The sequence below is a fragment of the Haemaphysalis longicornis genome, unplaced genomic scaffold (assembly GCF_048455015.1).
Source record: "Haemaphysalis longicornis isolate Haplotype H1 unplaced genomic scaffold, Haemaphysalis longicornis Haplotype H1 scaffold_7, whole genome shotgun sequence".
NCBI classification, from domain to species: domain Eukaryota; kingdom Metazoa; phylum Arthropoda; class Arachnida; order Ixodida; family Ixodidae; genus Haemaphysalis; species Haemaphysalis longicornis.
The window spans coordinates 103,324,728-103,343,552 of record NW_027526422.1 but is presented as its reverse complement, the minus strand read 5'-3'; the positions used below and the strand labels follow the sequence as shown (position 1 = coordinate 103,343,552).

Here is an 18,825-nt window from a genome sequence, read left to right as displayed (position 1 = left end):
TACCACGTGTCTGTAAAATTACACAATCTTGCTAGCTGACTCACTTATAAAATGGGTATAAAATACGCCCCGCTTTTAACTTAGTAGAAATTTATTTCTGTTAACCCAGCCAACAAGAGAAATAACTTAACACCGGTTTACTTCCAGTAGGCGCTCAGTCTTCTAGTGGCAAGAAAAGGTATGGTGATGTACTTGGGCATGTGCATTCAAATAACCACCTCAAGGTGTCTGCACTTTTCTACAATAGGGGAACAGACAAAAAAACAAAAAAAAAACAAAAAAGAAAAGAATACGAAAATTGAATCAAATTTTTCGCAGGCACCTCAACGACGTCATAGAAGCGTAGGTTAGAGTTATCGTTTCTACTCATTAAGCTTGGTTATAACCTTAAGGAGCGGTAAAATGTGAGAGTTGTTTTTTTCAGGCGCGAAGCGTATTGCAGCAGTTGCTAGCGCTGCAGAGTCGGAATAGCTCACAATGCGGGGAGAGAGCAGGTGACGCATTTCCCGCACATATGCTGCTCATATGTTTCTGGGGGGCTCCTTTCCTCCAGGTGGCACGTGCCTATTGCGTTCCTCGAACTGACTCAATGCAGTAACCGCAAATCGAGCACCTTCTTAAAACACGAACATGCAAAAGCGATGGAGGCCATACTTGGTCTGCACCTACGATGACATAAATCAGGAGAACCAGCTTGTGCCAGGATAAGCTCCAGCTCTTGGATGAAGTTTCATTTCCCGTTTCCTCCCCTGCACTGGATAAATCGAGGTGTCGTATCAGAAATGTTTAATGTAGCTTCGAGGTTTACCCCCTGTGCTGTGAACTGAAATGTCGAGGAATGAATTGCCGTTTGGAGAACGAACACGTCATCTACTGCTTGACCTCCTTCAGTGATTTTTGTTTGTGATCTTCACACCAAATATAAGCGGGTTGTTCCAATTCGACGCTGGGAATTTTAGTCGGAAGAAGGAAGACCTCATCGTAGTGGTTGGTGACGCCAAGGGCAGCGGATTCGTCTGGTGGCCGCCGTCAGGACAGGTCGAAACCGACCATGGACAACGTGGCGTTCGAGGGTCATGGAGGAGGCTCACCGGCGACCGTCGTCCGGCGGCGGGCGTTGATTCAGCGAAGCCTACGACTGCAGCCCGAGGAACAGAGTTTCTTGGATGCCGTGCGGGATGGTGACATCCTCGGATTGCGCGCCGTGCTCCAGGTAAGCCATCGCAATGTGAAGCAGTGCGAAGTTATCGGCAACGTTCGTGGCAGGAAATACAGTTGAGAAGTTACGCACTACGGACATGGCTTTTCCATGTCCAAACTCCTCACCTTCGCACAGCGAAAGCGGCTGCCCAATTTACCGCACCCCAGACCCTGCGCAATTCTATTTATTACATTCGCGAGCATAATGAAGGTATGTGGTGAAGGGAAGGCAGATGGGGCGCAAAGTAGGTAAAGACGCGAAAGCCTTACATGTCTCATCAAACGCGAAACCGGCCCGTGGTCGTTGTCTTCGTTGCCCATAAGCACGGATGGTACCAAGATGACCACACCTGTGGTGAAAAAGACAAATAAATGTAACATATATTGGTTCGTGCGGGATTTCAACCCAGGACGCAAGAGCAGGGGGCAAGTGGGCTAACTCAGCAGGCTTGCAGAATGGAACAAAAATTTGCATGAAGCGTGCCCAGCAAAAATCCAGCGCCTGCGCCGAAGGTCCCGCCTTCGGTTTGGCAACTGCAGTGGGGCCTCCTTTGAATTTCAATTCGACGGCACAAGAAGAACAGTTGTACGCGGAGGAGATCTGGTATGCCTGTCAGAGTAATTGGCGGGAAAACGAAAAGACACCAGAGCGAAGAGACACACGCAATCACAATCTAGCGGAAAAAAAGTAATTGATAATCGCTTGGCTTTCGCCTTCAAAGCACTAAGCAGGCTTAAGTTTCTAGGATTGGTCTTCTAGCTGCCTCGCCATTATTGTCACATTCCAAACGCGCACGGCGCTTTAAATAACTCAAACAAATTCCTTCGGGACCTCACAAGCTTTAGTTCGGCAATTTAAATTTTTTTACAGTATATGGAGGTCCTTGCTGTGTCGATTGTCCTTGACGGGTTTGTTGCTTAATGGCAGAGAAAAAAGACACATTTACTACATAATTCCAATCAAAATCGGGAAAGTTTGGTTAATGAGGTGACGGAGGTGAAGTAGTGGCTAGGACATGATGGTGCGCAAGGGGGGTTTACGCGAGTAGGAGGGTAGTATTTAACGATATTTTTACAGTGGGATGGAGGGCATTGCAAAATAAAGGTCGGCGTTCTGACATTATAAAGATGTCTACGTAAGGTGTGGGTGACTTGACGAAACATAAACGTAACACTAAAGAGGGGCCCACAGCCTGCAGCAACTTCTCCATTCAGTACGCAGTGTGTTGATTTCGTTAGGCGCTAAATATTCCCTCATTAACTGCCAGCTATCCTTTGTTTGCGCCCAAGCAGGTCGGTCCGCTTCCGATGCCTACTCTAGTCGATTGTTTTTTTTACACACATCCATCCTGGCTGGATTCTACCATATGCAACACTAACCCTTCCCAGAGAAGTGCTTCACACCTGGCTCCATGTTAACAAGAGAAAAAAAATATGTAGCAAGAACCATGACCCACCACGGGGCAGAGGTTACTGCGTCCGCCACAGCATACTAATTAAAAATTCAACAAACTCATCACTTCTTGGCCAAAGCGAAGCCACTGTACTTACGGCTCGGCGTTAGACGGCCAGTTGTGAAGATAGGGTTGTCTGCGTCCCTGAAGCCCCTGCACCACTATGCAGGCGCACCCTTCGCTGGACGTCAACTGCTGCGACATGCGGGGCCTGCGCGCCCTCGAAGTGGCCGCGCAGAACGGCGACGTCGAGGTGAGCGTCGAACTGCTTCGGCTGCGCGCCCTAGACGCCGAGCACGTGCAGAGCGCCCTGCTCGTGGCCGTCCAGCGCGGGGACATACGGCTCACGCGGATCCTGCTGGACGGGTGAGGACTAGGACTAGGAGTAGGACTGGTAACATCGTCCTAAATGTTTTAATGATTACTGCTGTTGGCAAGGTAGCGGCGCAGAATGTTGAACAGGTGCTTTTCAAGGAAGGTCTTTCTGTTATTATTGTGATGGAATTTTTGAACCGTTTATGGCACCTATACTTAAGACTCAATAGGAGTAATCGCAGCAATTTTACACAGCGTCAATTTGGGAGTTGTATACACCTTTCAACAACAACAATAACACCATGGAGCGAGGCAAAATAATGGCGCAAGCGACTATTGAGGATTTTTTGTTATGGTATGTACCAATATCTTATGTTGGTACATAACGCTGTTATGTACCAACATGGTGCCTCCTGTCATTCAGAGTTTATGCTCTTTTTCTTTTTGTTTTGGCCAGGTTACTTGCATGTGAATTATCATAATACTGCGTGGATTATTGCAATCGCTGAATTTCTGCTTCTCGTTTTTATTCTCCCTTCTCCTGTCTTGCTTCCGGGATATGGCATGCGGCTGACCTATTACAATTGCCGTTTTCTTACAACGGCTTTTTTTCTCTCTTTCCTAATTTTCCTCGCCAAGCTACACAGCCATACGTGAGAAACGTACACTTATATCTATAGTGTTTCACCCATACTTTTGTGTACTTTTAACAGCAGCATGTGCAGACATGTTTATGAGTGACGTTCCACATGTGCGGAAACCAAAGCTACGGATAGTTCAGTGGCCTTAAAAGGGAGCAGGTTCGTTTATTGTTTGCCACGCTCAGAGCGGCGTTTTCGGTCTCAGTACTCAAAAAATACATGTGCCGAAATAGGGAACATGAGAAGTGCCTCATGCACTGAATATACATAGCCTACCGATTCAGTCGTAATATCCGGCGGGGTGCGGACACAGCGTCGGATACGAGACAGTTGGTGCCTGGGCCGAACGCCGCTAGATAGAATTGAGCTGGGATGTTTTTATCTTTTATACCCGTATTTTACATGGTGTATTCAGGCATACTTACAACAAGTTTTACGTTGTTTTGCTTGTCATTAGGCTCAAATTAAAGTATCTACGAGTTGAAGGTGTATATAGGCATTACAACATAAATCCACTTAGCCTGATTAGCCAGTGAAGATGAGAGCTGAGTTAGAAGCAATCTACGGATCCAGCTATTTTAATTTCTTGCCGACCTGAACGTGGCCACCCACAGCTCTCAAAACCAACTCACGAATATTGGCGAAAGAAGAAGTTGGCAGCTGCTGTCAGAGTCTCACGGCCGATTTTCCGATTATCATTGGCTGCTATACGCCAACATACCCGATCGAAGAAGCACTCTACGGCCGTTCACTTGGCTATTGATTCTTTGCATTGTCTAGAGAGCCCTCCGAAGGCACTCTAGCTCAGTGCTGCAACCATGGCTAGAGTGTCGTCCGACGACGTTCAAAGTTTTAAAGCTAACGTAGCACCGGTCAAGATGTCTGCCGATGTGGGGCAGGGGTTCTGTCTTAGCTTCCTCCTATCAAGAACGATGGTTCGTGTCCGGCTCTCGCCAGCTTTTTTTAACAACTTTAATTTCAATCGTACTTTCATAGCTTATGTTAGTTTTGGGTGTCGCGTTTTGAATTAATTCTTCCTGTTCGTTAAGGTACGTTATGCTGGGCTACGTTAAATTACTCCACGGAGAGCGGTGGAGTGCCAGACGAGACATTTTATTGTTAAAAGCCGGTGGACGTGGCTTTAGTGGAGTGCTTATAGTACCATAGGAGGGCACTCTATACATAGGATTGATTATTTCGCATTCCCAGCTTATCAAAGCTCTTAGGTCTCGTGGGACCTTTAATTTTCTACAGCCAAATCTAGTTACTGCGAACCCTACATTAACGAATTTCTTAAATTTACGAATATTTTCTGAATCCCAGCCAGATTGCCGACATTTTCAATTTAAAAATATTTCAGAACTACGAATTTTAATGTAGAGGATATTTCAGAATAATGCAGGGAATTGATTTTGCCATTTATAACCGGGGAACACCAATATTGCGAATTCGGCTTAATGTAACAGCGCCGCAACTCTAGCGTGAAAAAGAAACCACCGTTTCTGTGTGTATTTCGCGAGTTCAGTAGCTATCATCATAGCCATGTCTACTGCCAAAAGCTTCCGCCCCCACAAATGTGTTTCAGTGTAAGTAGCCTACCAGTTCTAGCCGCGTTTGCCTCTTTTCTCTGTCGTTGTTTTGGTTTGTCGGCGGGCTTTCGGTCATTCTTCGCTAATCACGTGTGCGGGCAGGTTGTGGGTGATTTTGCTGCGAAGTTTGTGAGAGATACAAAGATGAATTCAGCTAGCGACAAAGCAAAAAAGTAGCAAAAGCAATCATCATCTCCAGTGACCGTGACGACACGAAGACGGCTGTGGTTCACCGAACACAGAAAAGATGAGATTGTGTAGAACATTGATGTTTTAGTGCACATGAACGAAGACCGCACTTTCATTGCTCAGTGTAATACCATACCCGATGAGGTGTTGTGCAAGATGAAATATGTAGAGGCGTTCCTAATTGGTCTTGCATGCTGCCCACACCAGAAGAAAAACTTGTTTCTTCAAATAAAGCTGCTTTTTCGTGAGCGCAACTTTTTTATTTGAGAGTTTGCCGGTCTACACATGCGTCGACGGCTTGCGTACCTCATTTTCATTCCAAGTTTGAGCACTGGCTTATAACCGCCAGTTTTTCATCACAATGATATTTCAAAATAACGAGATATTTTCGCAAGTCCCCCGTGACTCGTTATATAGATTTGACTGTATCAGTAATCATATCAAGAATACCAAGCCTGTCTACGCTGCCACTTACGAAATAACCGTGTGTAATGCCATTCTGGCGCGCATGTGGCTCTTTGGGAACAAAATGTCATCTTATAAATGTTAAAATATCAAAGCTCCAACCTTTACACATCGCGGCATGATCCTATTAGCGTCCTTTTCCCGAATTGTGCTAGTCCTTGCCGTAGTCAGAAAAGGAAATCTCCCGGAGAAGCTGAGCATTTTCATTCTGATGTGAATGAGAAAACTATAACGTTCAATTGAACGTCCCTGAGTGCCAATTTTAATTTTGCGCTGCGACTGATTTTTGCCTTGGCGCCACTATGCCAGGTCTATGGGGCGTGTGCTTGACATGCCGCCGAACGCCGCATTCATTGCTACCACAGAAACTCTCCACTCGACGTGTCGCTCTGGATTGCCAGGCGTTGCTTATCAGCGGGGTCCTAATGGGGTTTTCGTAAACATGAAAGAAGCTTGTGCTATAGAAAGCTTCACAGTCGCGTGGAAGTCCTCGGTATCTGGCGCCGGCGCTGGGGCATTGATTGCTCAATAGGCGATTTACTGGTGTGCAATTTGAAAATTCCGACAACAATGCCATTTCCACCGGCGTTATTTCGTTTCCATGGATGGAGGCGAAAAGCAAAAACGCCCGTGTGTACGAGATTTCGGCGCACGATAAAGATCCCCAGGTGGTCAAAATTAATCCGGAGCCCTCCACTACGGCGCGCCTCATCGCCTGCGTTGCGTCGGCGCGTTAAACCCTACAATCAATCAATCTATTTCGTTTCCATGTGGGGAGAAGCCCACCACTTCTTTCACGCATCCAGCACCACCGACTGGTTCGTTTCGAACGCTTCTATTCTTTTGAGTATCTTCGAGGGGACACCGCTAATCGGCTGCGGTAGCGTAGGGGTAGGATCGCGGGTTTTGCCACGAATTACCCGTGTCCAGGACCCTGGAGGCGGAATATCTGCACGTTCAGATAATGCTCTGCATTGCTTAGGAAGTGCCTAGCTTGTGCTAATCTCGGAACAGAATATCGCTTTCCATCGCAAAATGCGTTCCGGCCCTTCTTATTACAAAATATTAAAATGTCAACCCGCATTAATAATGATGTGATGTGGTTCCATTTGTATTAGTGTAAGTGAATTGCACTGATGTCACCAGAAATGTGTGCCATGCTCCAGAAAGGGCAATAGCGGCCCATATAAAATTCGTGCTCTCCAATATATTTTTTTCGAAAGCGTTTGTCCGTGGCCTTATGAATTGTCCTACTAACAGCTGCACTTTACGATCATTATTTGGTAGGTCAATTTCAATAATTTTTTATATTGCGGCGATAGTAATTACTTGCTTCGTTATTTCATGTTATCACCCGCGTGCTCTCAGTAGGCTTCAAACTAAAAACGAAACATTGCAACCGTTTTCCTACAGAAAAAGGCGTGCACGCTGAGCCTGATTCAGTGAAAGCGAAAACGACCAAAATCAAAACGCAGCTACCGAAATGAAGACACTAAAGCATCCATCTACCAAAACGAAAACCTTTGATCTTGAGGTGCAGAGGTGCGCTGCCTGACACGAAAACGTAGAACAAGGGAAATTAAACAGAAGCAGGCGGTGAGGAGCAAACTATCAACTGTTTATTGTCATGGGAAGGGGGCTGATTATGTATGATGGACATGAAAAACACACACAACAAAATAACAATAAAATGTGACACGTGACATGATTTCCATTCCTCACTTAATAAACCTATTTCCTGCGTCGGAAGCTGCATTGAAGGGGCGCTAACGCTATAAACCTCCACTCCTGACAACATTGCCAATGCTTCGAAGATTTCGCGGGAAATGTTGTTTTTGGAGTGGAACAAGGTGGTTGTCCCCTCGAAATCGGGCAAACAACTCTTATCGCAACTCCTAACATGCACGGCCAATTTTCCATTTACCGCTTTTTTGCGCGCAAGCATTGCGATGTTCCTGTAATCTGTCTTTGAGACAGCGGCCTGATTGCCCCACTTAAGACCTACCACAGGACTTACGTGGGACAACCATCTTGTTCCGCTTCAAAGACAAGATTACCCGCGAAATCTTCGAAGCATTTGCAATGTTGTTAGGAGTGGAGGGAGTTTGCGTTATCGCACCTTCAACCCGGCTTTCGACGCGTAAAATAGGTTTCCTAAGTGAGAAATAGATATCATGTCACGTGTCGCGTGTTAGTATTTTTTCGTGTGTGTTTTTCATGTCCATCATATGTAACCGCCCCCCTTCACATGACAATAAACAGTTCATAGTTTGCGTCTCACCTCGTTTGTTTCCGTGTAATTCCCCCTATTCTACGTGTTCGTGTCACACAGCGCACCTCTGCACTTCAAGGTGCTAAAACACCAACTAGCCCACTCCCAAGCCTTGCTGAACCTTTCATTCGGCTGAGCCTTACTGGAACGCAAATGTTTGGTTTGCGTAATTGTATATCATTCTCCAATTATCGGCAACGTTTACCATCTTCAATGGCTGCCCGTTCTCTCACGGAGCGCAGGACGCCCGTCCTACCCTGGGTGCGCTAGAAGCTGATATTCCCTTACGAGAGTGAGCGACCGCACCTAAGATGAGGTGGGGTGTGAGTGATGGCACTGATTGGCTCCCATTGTGGCGTGATATAGCGAGACACGTGCGCGGGCGCCAACCCACACCAGCTGCAAACAGCGATCGAACGCTCCGCCTGAGTAGGGCAGTACCCGGGAAGGTTTCTATCTAAAATTCAATCTAAAAGCTTCAACAGGGGCACAGTAATCATTTATTCAATGGTCGATCCTCTCGGTATACGCCAAACAATTCAAGGGAATCATCATCGTTATTAGATCACGCTGATAAAGTGGGCTTGGCCGCAATGCGTTTCGGCGTACTCCACACGCAAGCAAGTTTCGCTTGAGAGTTTTTTTGTAACGTGTGGCTTTGCCACGTTCGGTGGAAGTAAAGGTTCACTGCGCAAGAACTCATTACTTAGCATGTTGGCGCCTGCTAATGAAACGAGCCCGAGGGTACGCGCACACGAGACACAAGCGCAGTAAACGGACTGAGAAGACACCTCGTCTGTGTTGTGTCGCTGAGCCTTCATTTTATGCCCGGATCCTGGAAACAAAGCTTCTAAAGGTACCTTGGCCCCACATCAGCAGTACAAGCGAATGGCATAGAAGGTATCTTTTTGTAGTTTGTTTATTACTTCACGTGAAATCCTAATATATTACCAGGAACGTTGCGATCACGGTGGAAGGGTGCTCTTTCCTAATACCAAAACGGCGTGTACCGTTCTAATGCCATCCACTACGTTGCTCTTACAATTTCGCACATTCCCAAATGAGAGTGTCTAGCATAAGTAACACGGGAGGCATTGGAGTTTAGGACTGGCGAAGTTATGTTCATGCCAACGGGTATTTGAATAATTTCTCAAGAAAAGTTGACAGATGGGGATAGTGGTGACACACCGACACACACAGTGACACAGACACACACACAACAGAAACACACACACAGGCATGCATGCACGCAGAGAGAAAAATAGAGACCGGCAAGACTGACTCGCCTTGCCTTGAAAAGCGCACTCCATATCGTCTTACTGTGGTAGAATGATAAAGCCAGCCGTGGAGTGGGGATAGTGCCGCCACCCGCTGTTCGTTTCCGAGTGTGTCGCCGCATGGGCTATTATCTGCTGCGGCACGTGGCATTACACTGCATATGAGTTACCCAGCAAAGTATAAAGCCGGATTCTTCTTCATAACCACTGGTGTCTCAGTTATTTAACTTACGTAAATGAAGTACCCCGCTTAAATATGTATTGCCCAGAGAATACCGTGAGTCGACTATAAGTCAGGTACATATAGTTGCCTGACTGATAGTCGACTTCAAACCACTCCCATCCCCGAGCCAAGCTTAGAAACGGGTCTGAATGCTGGAAAAACAAAAAACCTGCACCTAGAAATTCTAGCCTCCTTTTATCGGACTTATGCAGCGCTATCTGTGGAATTTCTTAGACGCGGCATCGGTATTGCCTCCAGTTTACACACACTAGAAGCTCTGCTTGGATGTTAGAATGTCATATTTAGAGTTTACCGCTTCAATTCCCGCAATTTGTTTGAGTTTACGGTTATCTACTCAAGTTGGGCGCGCTTATAGATGCCTTCCCTTTTCAGGAATTTGTTCCTGCCACGGGGCACAAAATTTGGATTTGTGGATTTTAATGGTTATGCAAAAATTTCATCTTTTTCGAATCATTGTAGTTAGCAAATATCTATACTTTAAAAATAACTTACAACAAGCGCTACCCACGTTTTCTCTGTGGGAATTCGCGAGAAGAAAGGAGAAGCGAAAGAAGATTGGGCGACTTTAATGGTCGACTGAGCAAGAGCACAATGATCAGCCTCAGCTACCGCATCGCGTCTGTTGTTGTAGATATTTGTGGCTCCTGTGTGAATAATCAGCTCTCACAACTTTCCTCCGAACAATATTTCTGCGAAGTGTTGCAAATGACTTCCCGAATTTAGTTAGAACACCATAACTGGCTTTTTTCTAAGGGTGTTGTGTGCTGCAGACAGAAGCAATATTTGCCCAATAGCAATTCAAGCGTACATAGTCCTGCTTTTGTGTCTGTTTCAAAAAGCGCTTTACGGGTAATGGTAGTTCGGAGACCCGGGAAGGGTTATTAAGGGCGAGGTTCAACGTTGTGATGGACCTGCTCATATGCCGCAGCCAATTATTCGCACGGAGGTCATTTAAATTCCGCTGTTTGTGTAATGAGCAATCGGAACCATAATATTTTTCATAGGTTAAAATGAGCTCGTAATGAAAACAAATTATCTGCCCCACCCATTCACATAAACATGACCATCCCCATGTCTGTTGCCTCTAGACGTCTAGCCACATGGAGCCACAAGTATTGTCGCAATAATTCTTGTTTGCGATTATTTCAGTGCCCACGGCCCTTGCACTGTGGCAGTGGGAAACATGACTCCCCTGATGGCAGCGGCCATCGCCGGAGACCTCGAAATTACAAAAATGCTCCTGGACCGAGGCCATACCATCCAGAAACCACATGAGCCTGGCTGTAAGTGCCATTTTTCGCAACTGTCGAATCAATGTGGGCCTGTTTTCCGAAACTTTATGTGAATCTAAATATCTAAATACTACCGCACAGACTTGCTGTGCTGCGAAATTTGTCCAAATGGTGTCGCGTTTAGCGCGTCGACTGGGAAATAAGCAAACCGTGCAGCGGAAGTGGGGGACAGATGACGAAGGCTAATGAGTCCCACATTGTGGAGTCGGTGTCGCAATCGCGTCAGTTTGCCAGCGGGTTTGCGACTCGCTTGCGCCATATCTCACATATCGCGCCGTACACGGTAAATCTGGCGCCAAGCATAATTCAGCCGGCAAGCCACAAGTGTTTGAAGGAAACGAAGAGAGAGCGAGCTGCAGTACAACAAGCAATAAAAGCAGATCTGCCGGGGCAGGGGCGTTGGCTGATGTTGTGACGCGGCAACGTGGAGGATATCAAGCGTGTTCACGAGTGAATGGAGGAAAGCGGCAGTTTCTTAGGCAGCTGATATATTGTTGTTGCTGTTCCTTCACTTATGACACATACCCATGTAATTAGCAAGAAACGGGATAGCTCTATACGGGGCAGTGCGCCTCAAGGTACAGGACACACGCGAACACCCAAGAGGGCCTTCGTCGTTGTCTCCCTGCCTATGGGCCGGTTGAGTGCTGTGTCCTGTAGTTGTAGAGAGGAGTTGGCCACAGCTGACGAAATGGTTCAGTTAATAGTCAGAGGGGCAAGGGGGCGTGACCATATGCTGCACTACACGAAAGCCCGTAGAAGTACAAAAGAGTGCCAAGGAATAGCCGGGGTGTGTAGGCTTGCAACTTTTCCACTAAATAAACCAGTTAACCTAGCTACCTACCAAAGCACTCTTGCTGTAGTTTAAAAAAAAAATGCCGAGCTTATTCCGACTCACAAGTAGCGGGAGTTACAAATCGGGGAAAAGTTATAAACCCTTCGCAAATCTTTTTTTATTCAAGTCGGTGTACCACCGTAACAGTGAGCCTTCGAATTTCTGCAAACGCAGTGAACACGAAGGATTTAGAAGATCTTTCCCAACAAAGGACTACAACTAGGTAACAACTAGGTAATTTTGGAATTAGAAGAATACAACATTGTTCTGAACACGCGTTCAGAGATCTCGAAGAGTCATTTGACTTAGCTGACAGCCCACGCAGTAGACGAGACGAGGATTCAACGTTTGGCAGACAAGCGTAAATATATACGGGCACGCTGATGGTTCTTTAAAGGGACAATGTAGGTTTGCCAATGAAATCACAAGTAGATACCAGTTCTCCAATATTATGTACACAACGTTTGAGGAGGAGTTCATTGAGACAAGTGAGGTTCTTCATTGGAAGACTATCATGGATACGAGTGTACGGAGAGTATTCTAGGTACTGCAAATTTGCCGACGACATCGTCTTCTTCAGTGAGTGCAAAGAAGACCTAAAATAATGGCTAAGGAAGTGGTTTAAGAAATTTAAGGCTCACAGTACTAAGTGCTGAACATGAATCAAAAGAAATAACGTTGAATGGACGATCACGGATCCTGCACATAGATGGATTGAAAGAGTAGGTTCCTTCAAGTGACCAGTGCGATACCAAGCAAGGAAAACAAATCAGTCGCACTGTTAGCGTGAACTGGGAGTTACAAAGTCAGGCCCTAAAGAGAAAGATATCTTACACAGCACCCTGAATGAAACACTTTTTACAACCCAAACCACCATTGCAAGAAGGACGACAGCAATAACGCTTGAAAACAGGAAACAAGGTCACTGCTCCGCATATGCGAGGAGCAGTGACGTCACATTGCGTACAGAACGTTGCTCGCTGCCAGGAGTCTCTAACACATCCCATGCGCCCATCGTCTTCGCCGACCTCCGTTCCGCACGGGGCGAACCGGTCAACCTGATGATCATGCGAGGGGTGGCGGGGTGTGGAACCGATGGCTCGTGTGTCGCAGCAACACCGGCCTGCGCCTGTGGAACCAGCTTAGCTCTGGGGTTATTGGTGACGCTGCGCCGGAGCAGCTTGATAAATATATATATATGTGTGGCATAATATGTGTGTGTGCCATTTAAGCAGCAGTAAGCATGATAATGAGGCTAATTCTAGACAACCAGGAAAGTGAAGAATAGCCAGCTGAACCTTAACTCACGCTACGTATATCCTGACATAGACGAGCTGAGCCACAGCTATTTTTTTTCATATGCGCTCAACCGTGTCCGTCTGCGTTTTGTGCATTCCGCGTGTTTTTTACTTGTTAGTTAATCCGTCTATCGTTATTGAAAACTCATCCCTTTTGGGGTTTAAAGGGGCCATCGAGAAAAAATACATGGTTGGTTTATAAACAAGGGCGTTTTGTCCCAACAACAATCAGTAATTTCACCACAAAATTCAAACAAATAATTGAGATATTAGGGAAATCAGACGAAGTGGCGACTCCTGCGCCACTTTCCGGCAATTTCTATATGACGTCACAGATTCTTCTTAGTGAGAATTGAGGAAGTCGACCAAAGCCACCACTAAGGAACATGGCCGGGTGACTGTTGAGGGGCGTCTGGTGTCGCTTGAATGCTAACGTGTGATTAACAGGCTGACAACTGCACTTTTAGCGAGGCTCATATTACGTCACTAATGCCCAAACCACGTAACTGCAGCGCGAAATTTGAAACTATTAATATGCCTTGCGTTTTCGGGTTAAAAACGTATTTCGTGACTGAGATGGAGACGCCTGAGTTATGGAACGTTTTTTTTTTCAAATTAAAAAAATTGTATTTTTCTTAGTGATCCCTTTAGGGTACCTGTAGGACAACAGAAAGAAGCAAAGAAACACACAAGCAAACAAATGAACGAAAGAACAAACACATATACCAACAAAGAAACAAGCAAGCAAGCCAGCAAGCAAGAAAGCCTTCAAGCAAGCAAGCAAGCAAGCAAGCAAGCAAGCAAGCAAGCAAGCAAGGAAGCAAGCAAACAAACAAACGAACGAACGAACGAACGAACAAACAAAAAACAAACAAACAAAGAAACAAACAAACAAAAAAACAAACGAACGAACAAACAAATATAGAAAACAAACAAACGAGCTATAAGTAAAGGAGAGGGTGGCAATGACGGTGGTGGTAAAGCGAGTCTTACAAAGAGGAGGAACCGAAACTGGACTCTCCGATAAGTAGCAATAGTTTGTGATAACATCGGTGTCATTGCTGTCGGGACTAAGCGGTCTTTCAATAAATCAAACTTCTATTCCATCTTCATGGCCCCTTTAACAGTCATTATAATAGTTTCATTCATTCATGCGCAGGCGTATGCGCGTGTACACAGCCTCTTGATATATATATATATATATATATATATATATATATATATATATATATATATATATATAGAAAAAGAAAGACACACGTCGAAAGAGGAATGGTATAACGTTTCGGCCGAGGGACCGGCCTTCGTCAGAATAACAGTGGCGGTCGTTGTCACGAATCATAAAAGGCGTCTTGCAAGATCACGTGAGGGCAGAAACGATCAAAATCAAGTGATATAATAAAAAATAATAACAATAATATCTGTGCGGCCCTCCGTTTGATAAAATACAACATAATAATGGGTCTGACCCGTGCAGTATAAAAACCAGCAATGACAAGCACAAATACGCGGAAAAAAAATGAGGGCATGATGAACAGTCAGTAGTACAGAACGCAGTCACTGATGCAAGCAACTTAGCTTTCCTGCACTTTCATTTAGGCCACGTGCAATAGTATTGAATTTAAATATCAGAAACGACTCGCGAACTTCCCTATCATGATGGGTTCGAAAACCAGACTCGAGTATCGTGGCTTTTATATGGTCAAATGAGTGGCCCGTGATGTTGGCATGCTTTGACATTGGAAGGTGAGGGAGTGTTGATATGTGGGCCTTGTGGTTGTTGAACCTTTTCCTGAAAGGTGTTTGGGTTTCGCCAACGTACTGCATATTGCAAATATCGCACTGAAGGAGATAAACCGCGTTGCTCGTGTCGCAAGAATAATTCCCAGTTATCTTCATGCTGAAATTTGACGCAGTGCTGCTAGCTCTTATTGTGGTAGTCATTTGGCTGCAGACCTTGCAGCGCGGTTTGTTGCATGGGCGGCATCCAGTAGGCGCTTTAGATTTGCTTTTAGATGAGGTAAGTAGGTCACGTAAATTTTGAGATCTACGGTAGGTTACACGTGGTGGTTCTCGGAATATCGGTTTCAATCGCTCGCTTTGTAGTAGTATGTTATGGTGCTTTTTTAGAATGGCGTTTACATTCTGTGCATGCGCGGAAAAGGTAAGGACTAGGTTAGTATGGGAGTAAACGGGTTGCCTTGTTTTGCTCAATAAAAGTGCTTTTCGGTCATGGCTGTCAGCACGCCTAATGGCGTCGTCAATTATCTGAGGTGGGTATTTCTGTTTAACTAAAGCGCTTCGAAGCTGGGAACAATTGGCACTAAAATCTGATCGTTCGGAAAAAATTCTTTTAAATCGAAGAGCCTGACTATATGGTATGCTTGTTTTGCAGTGCTTCACATGGTAACTATTGAAATGAAGGTATTGTTGCTTATCAGTTGGCTTTTTGTAGACCTTCGTAGTTAGTTGACCATCATGAATGGTCAATGTTACGTCGAGGAAGTTGATAGTATGTTCCGAGTAGGTATGCGAAAAAGAAATAGACGGATAGGCGGTATTAAATTCATGAATAAACGATAAAAGCTGGGCTTCCCCGTGCTGCCAAATCATAAAAATATCATCAATGTACCGCTTGTAGTAGGTCGGTCCACGGAGCAAGATAAACAGGAGCGCCGACTTCGCTCTCTCCGGCGGGCTCTTAATGTCCATAACTCGTGGAGCACAATGTAGATGGCGCAGTGAAAGGGACCTTAGCCGGCGGCCGGCGTTCCCCGTGCGCCGGCGGGCGAGTTGGCGGAACGCATTCCGTCGGCTCTGTCGTCTGCTTCGGCGACGGTAGTTTTGGGCACGGACTGCTTTGGGCCTGCTTTGGCGCCGCTTCGCGTTCATTGCGCGCCTCCTTCGCACAGTTGATTAACTTGTTCGACAGCCCCTTCCGGGTAACCCGGGCCCGAAGGAATTGAGTGGCCGTACGGCAAAGATACGGTAAGGATTGGTTTGCATGGCGGGAAAACAAAATATAGAGACCACATACAAACATATGGCTGCTACACAAACACTACCTTTTGCGCGGTGCTTGCCGAAAATGTGGCTCCGTTTTGTAAATTTGGGAATACCAATTTGGCTGTGTTTTAACAGGTTTTACAAAAGGCGAAAGGAGCAACTGGTTCTGATCACTGGCGATTATAAAAGTTCCCTCAGCTTTCTCGCAGTTCTGCAACTTGCGTCCAAAACAGAGTGCGCCTAGAACACGGGTCGGCATTTACACGCTCATCAGAAAAGAACATAAATGCGATAACATCACCCGCGACTGCCCGCGACGTAGTAATCTGCTCAAGATCAAGTCCCTGACAGTGCGGTCTTTTCACAAGCCTTCATTTCGCGATAACTCGCCGAAAGAAAAGGTTTAACGAGCCGGTTGTTTTGCTGGTCAGCCTCTTCACGAAAAAAAAAAAAAAAAAAACGCCGGGAACCCTGGTAGGCCAAAAAATTGCAGCCATACAAATCGCAGCATTTTATTTGGAGACCGCGGTGTTATCGACGAGATAACACGACCGTAGAGCGACAGTGAACATCGGGCGGTAAGTTGCGGCATGAGTTCAAATGAAGTATGCGTTTGATATTCTTGGGTTCCTTATCAAGCTGACAGTGTTTTTGTACACTTGATACAACAGGGCAGCCGTCCAATTCAGTCATTGGCACAGAAATGTGCATCATTGCCGTTTGCCGATGGAGTCTCCGGGCGACCCTCGTAAGCGTTGTTCGTGCACAGAAGCAGCATAAATAATTAAGCACGCGGCCGGAGAGCGGGATAACAACAGAGGGTAACCTTTGCGCTGCATCGATTCGTCGTAAGCAGAATCACGCTAGACTATGTTGTGGCGTTCCATATTACTCTTGCTCATTCTTTGGTGCTTCTGAAGTCGTCGTCGTTCAGTTGCGTCTTACATGTGCTGGGTTAGTACAATATTTTTAGTGGATATTCATAATGTCAGACTAAACGTTCCGGGAATAAGCGATCGCCATGTATCCGGCGGTGTGCGATTATCTGCGCCGTCTATTGCGGCCGCGCACGGGTGTTTAAATTCCGCGCGTGCACGCATGCCTCCTGCATAGTAGGACAGGCATAAGACAGACGTCGCTGCGCAAGAAAAGATGCCTCTGGGGAGAGCGAAGAAGGGAAGAGCCATGTACAGAGGCACAGCGACGAGAGGGCGAACGAAGGAGGAAGAGAGCAAAGGGAAAGCTGTGCGGCCGGCGGCGCGTGGACATTATCGGCCCGAGCAAAAGATTTTTTCTGGGCCACAGTCGGCGCTCCTCTTTATATCTTGCTCCGTGGGTCGGTCGTAGGGAACGGCTTGCCAGAAATTCATTTTCAAGTACGCCCATAAAAATGTTTGCGTACGTGGGGCCGATGGGTGTACCCATCGAGGTGCCATTAATTTGGAGGTAATGAACTCCATTAAATTCAAAGTTGTTCAACTCTAGGACTAATCTTAAGAGGGTTCTCAAAGTGGAGCTGTCAATTGATTTATCGCACACCGACTCATTATAGGAGTAGTATGATTCGTGACAACGACCGCCACTGTTATTCTGACGAAGGCCGGTCCCTCGGCCGAAACGTTATACCATTCCTCTTTCGACGTGTGTCTTTCTTTTTCTTGATATTTGCCGGTGTCCAAGAAACATATATATATATATATATATATATATATATATATATATATATATATATATATATATATATATATATATATATATATGCATTTATTTTATGCAGTTAGCAAAAAATAGAATTAATTTTGTTGAAGTGGTCACTGTACGGTAAATTGGGGACAATTTTAGATGCTGACCGTTTCTTCGATGTGTTGTTAAAAAATTGATTGATTGCACTTTCACCACAAGAAGAACGTATGGAATTTGATCACCGGCAATGAACACTTTGGGAAAGCACATGAAGAAGGGTACATTACGTTTATAACTCTCCTGGTGGGCATTTAACTGAACTGTCATTCGTAATATTAACCTATTTTTTAACACCATTTCGCAGCAGCAGCCGTATATGGACAAACATTCGAGCGATTTGGTTCTTCGTATTTCGGATGTAATCGCCGTGGAAGAGCGCTAGAGAGAATTGCGCAAAGCAGTGCAGGAAACGTAGTGTGGCGCCTCTGCGCCAGAATGCGTGCAGCTGGTGGTTAGAGGGGGTGAATAATGCGCCGGAAGGAAGTATTGCTGTCAACTGCGGACACACTCAGGGCTGAAAAATGCGCAAATGAATGAGGGATCCATATTTAAAATATCCCTTATATTAACCAAGACGATAGACGGGATGAAGTTCTCGTAAACCCCCGCTCACGGCAGTTAATCGCTAGATGATACTGTAATCCCTGACGAAGTTCGCCTTTAAGCCTGTTTTGATCTATTGCCCAAATGCGGCAGTCATGCAGCTGTTGGATGATAAATTTCCCACCTTTATAAAGCTCCCTGCGGTGTATCAGGTATTAAATGGCATTTATATTAATTGCAAAGTAAGTTTCGCACCATCACGAAAGTTAACGTAAAAAAAAAAAAAACAGCCGCGTATCTGCTCCTTTCGTTGCAACTGTCGAGTAAAGACGATAGTCGACTGGCGCCCCTGGCAAGTAAATGCCTCCCTTCTGTTTCCTGCTCACCTCTCATGCTGTTCCTCTCCCGCCCCGTTCCTCCCAAGATAAAACGCTAGAGTTTTGTTCCAGTTAATTTAAATAT

At 45.7% G+C, this 18,825-nt stretch overlaps 1 protein-coding gene across 2 annotated transcripts in view; it reads left to right on the top strand.

Moving 5' to 3' along the window:
• Window positions 1-531: 531 nt before the first annotated feature.
• Window positions 532-18,825, top strand: part of LOC144146754 (short transient receptor potential channel 3-like) — a 48,190-nt gene continuing 29,896 nt past the window's right edge. For both annotated transcript variants that reach the window (XM_077678677.1, XM_077678676.1), the window contains exons 1-3: window positions 532-1,213; window positions 2,824-3,020; window positions 10,796-10,929. In XM_077678677.1, coding sequence (XP_077534803.1) covers window positions 1,052-1,213; window positions 2,824-3,020; window positions 10,796-10,929 — 493 coding nt within the window. In that variant the 5' untranslated portion in view covers window positions 532-1,051. The remainder of the gene's footprint in view (window positions 1,214-2,823; window positions 3,021-10,795; window positions 10,930-18,825) is intronic.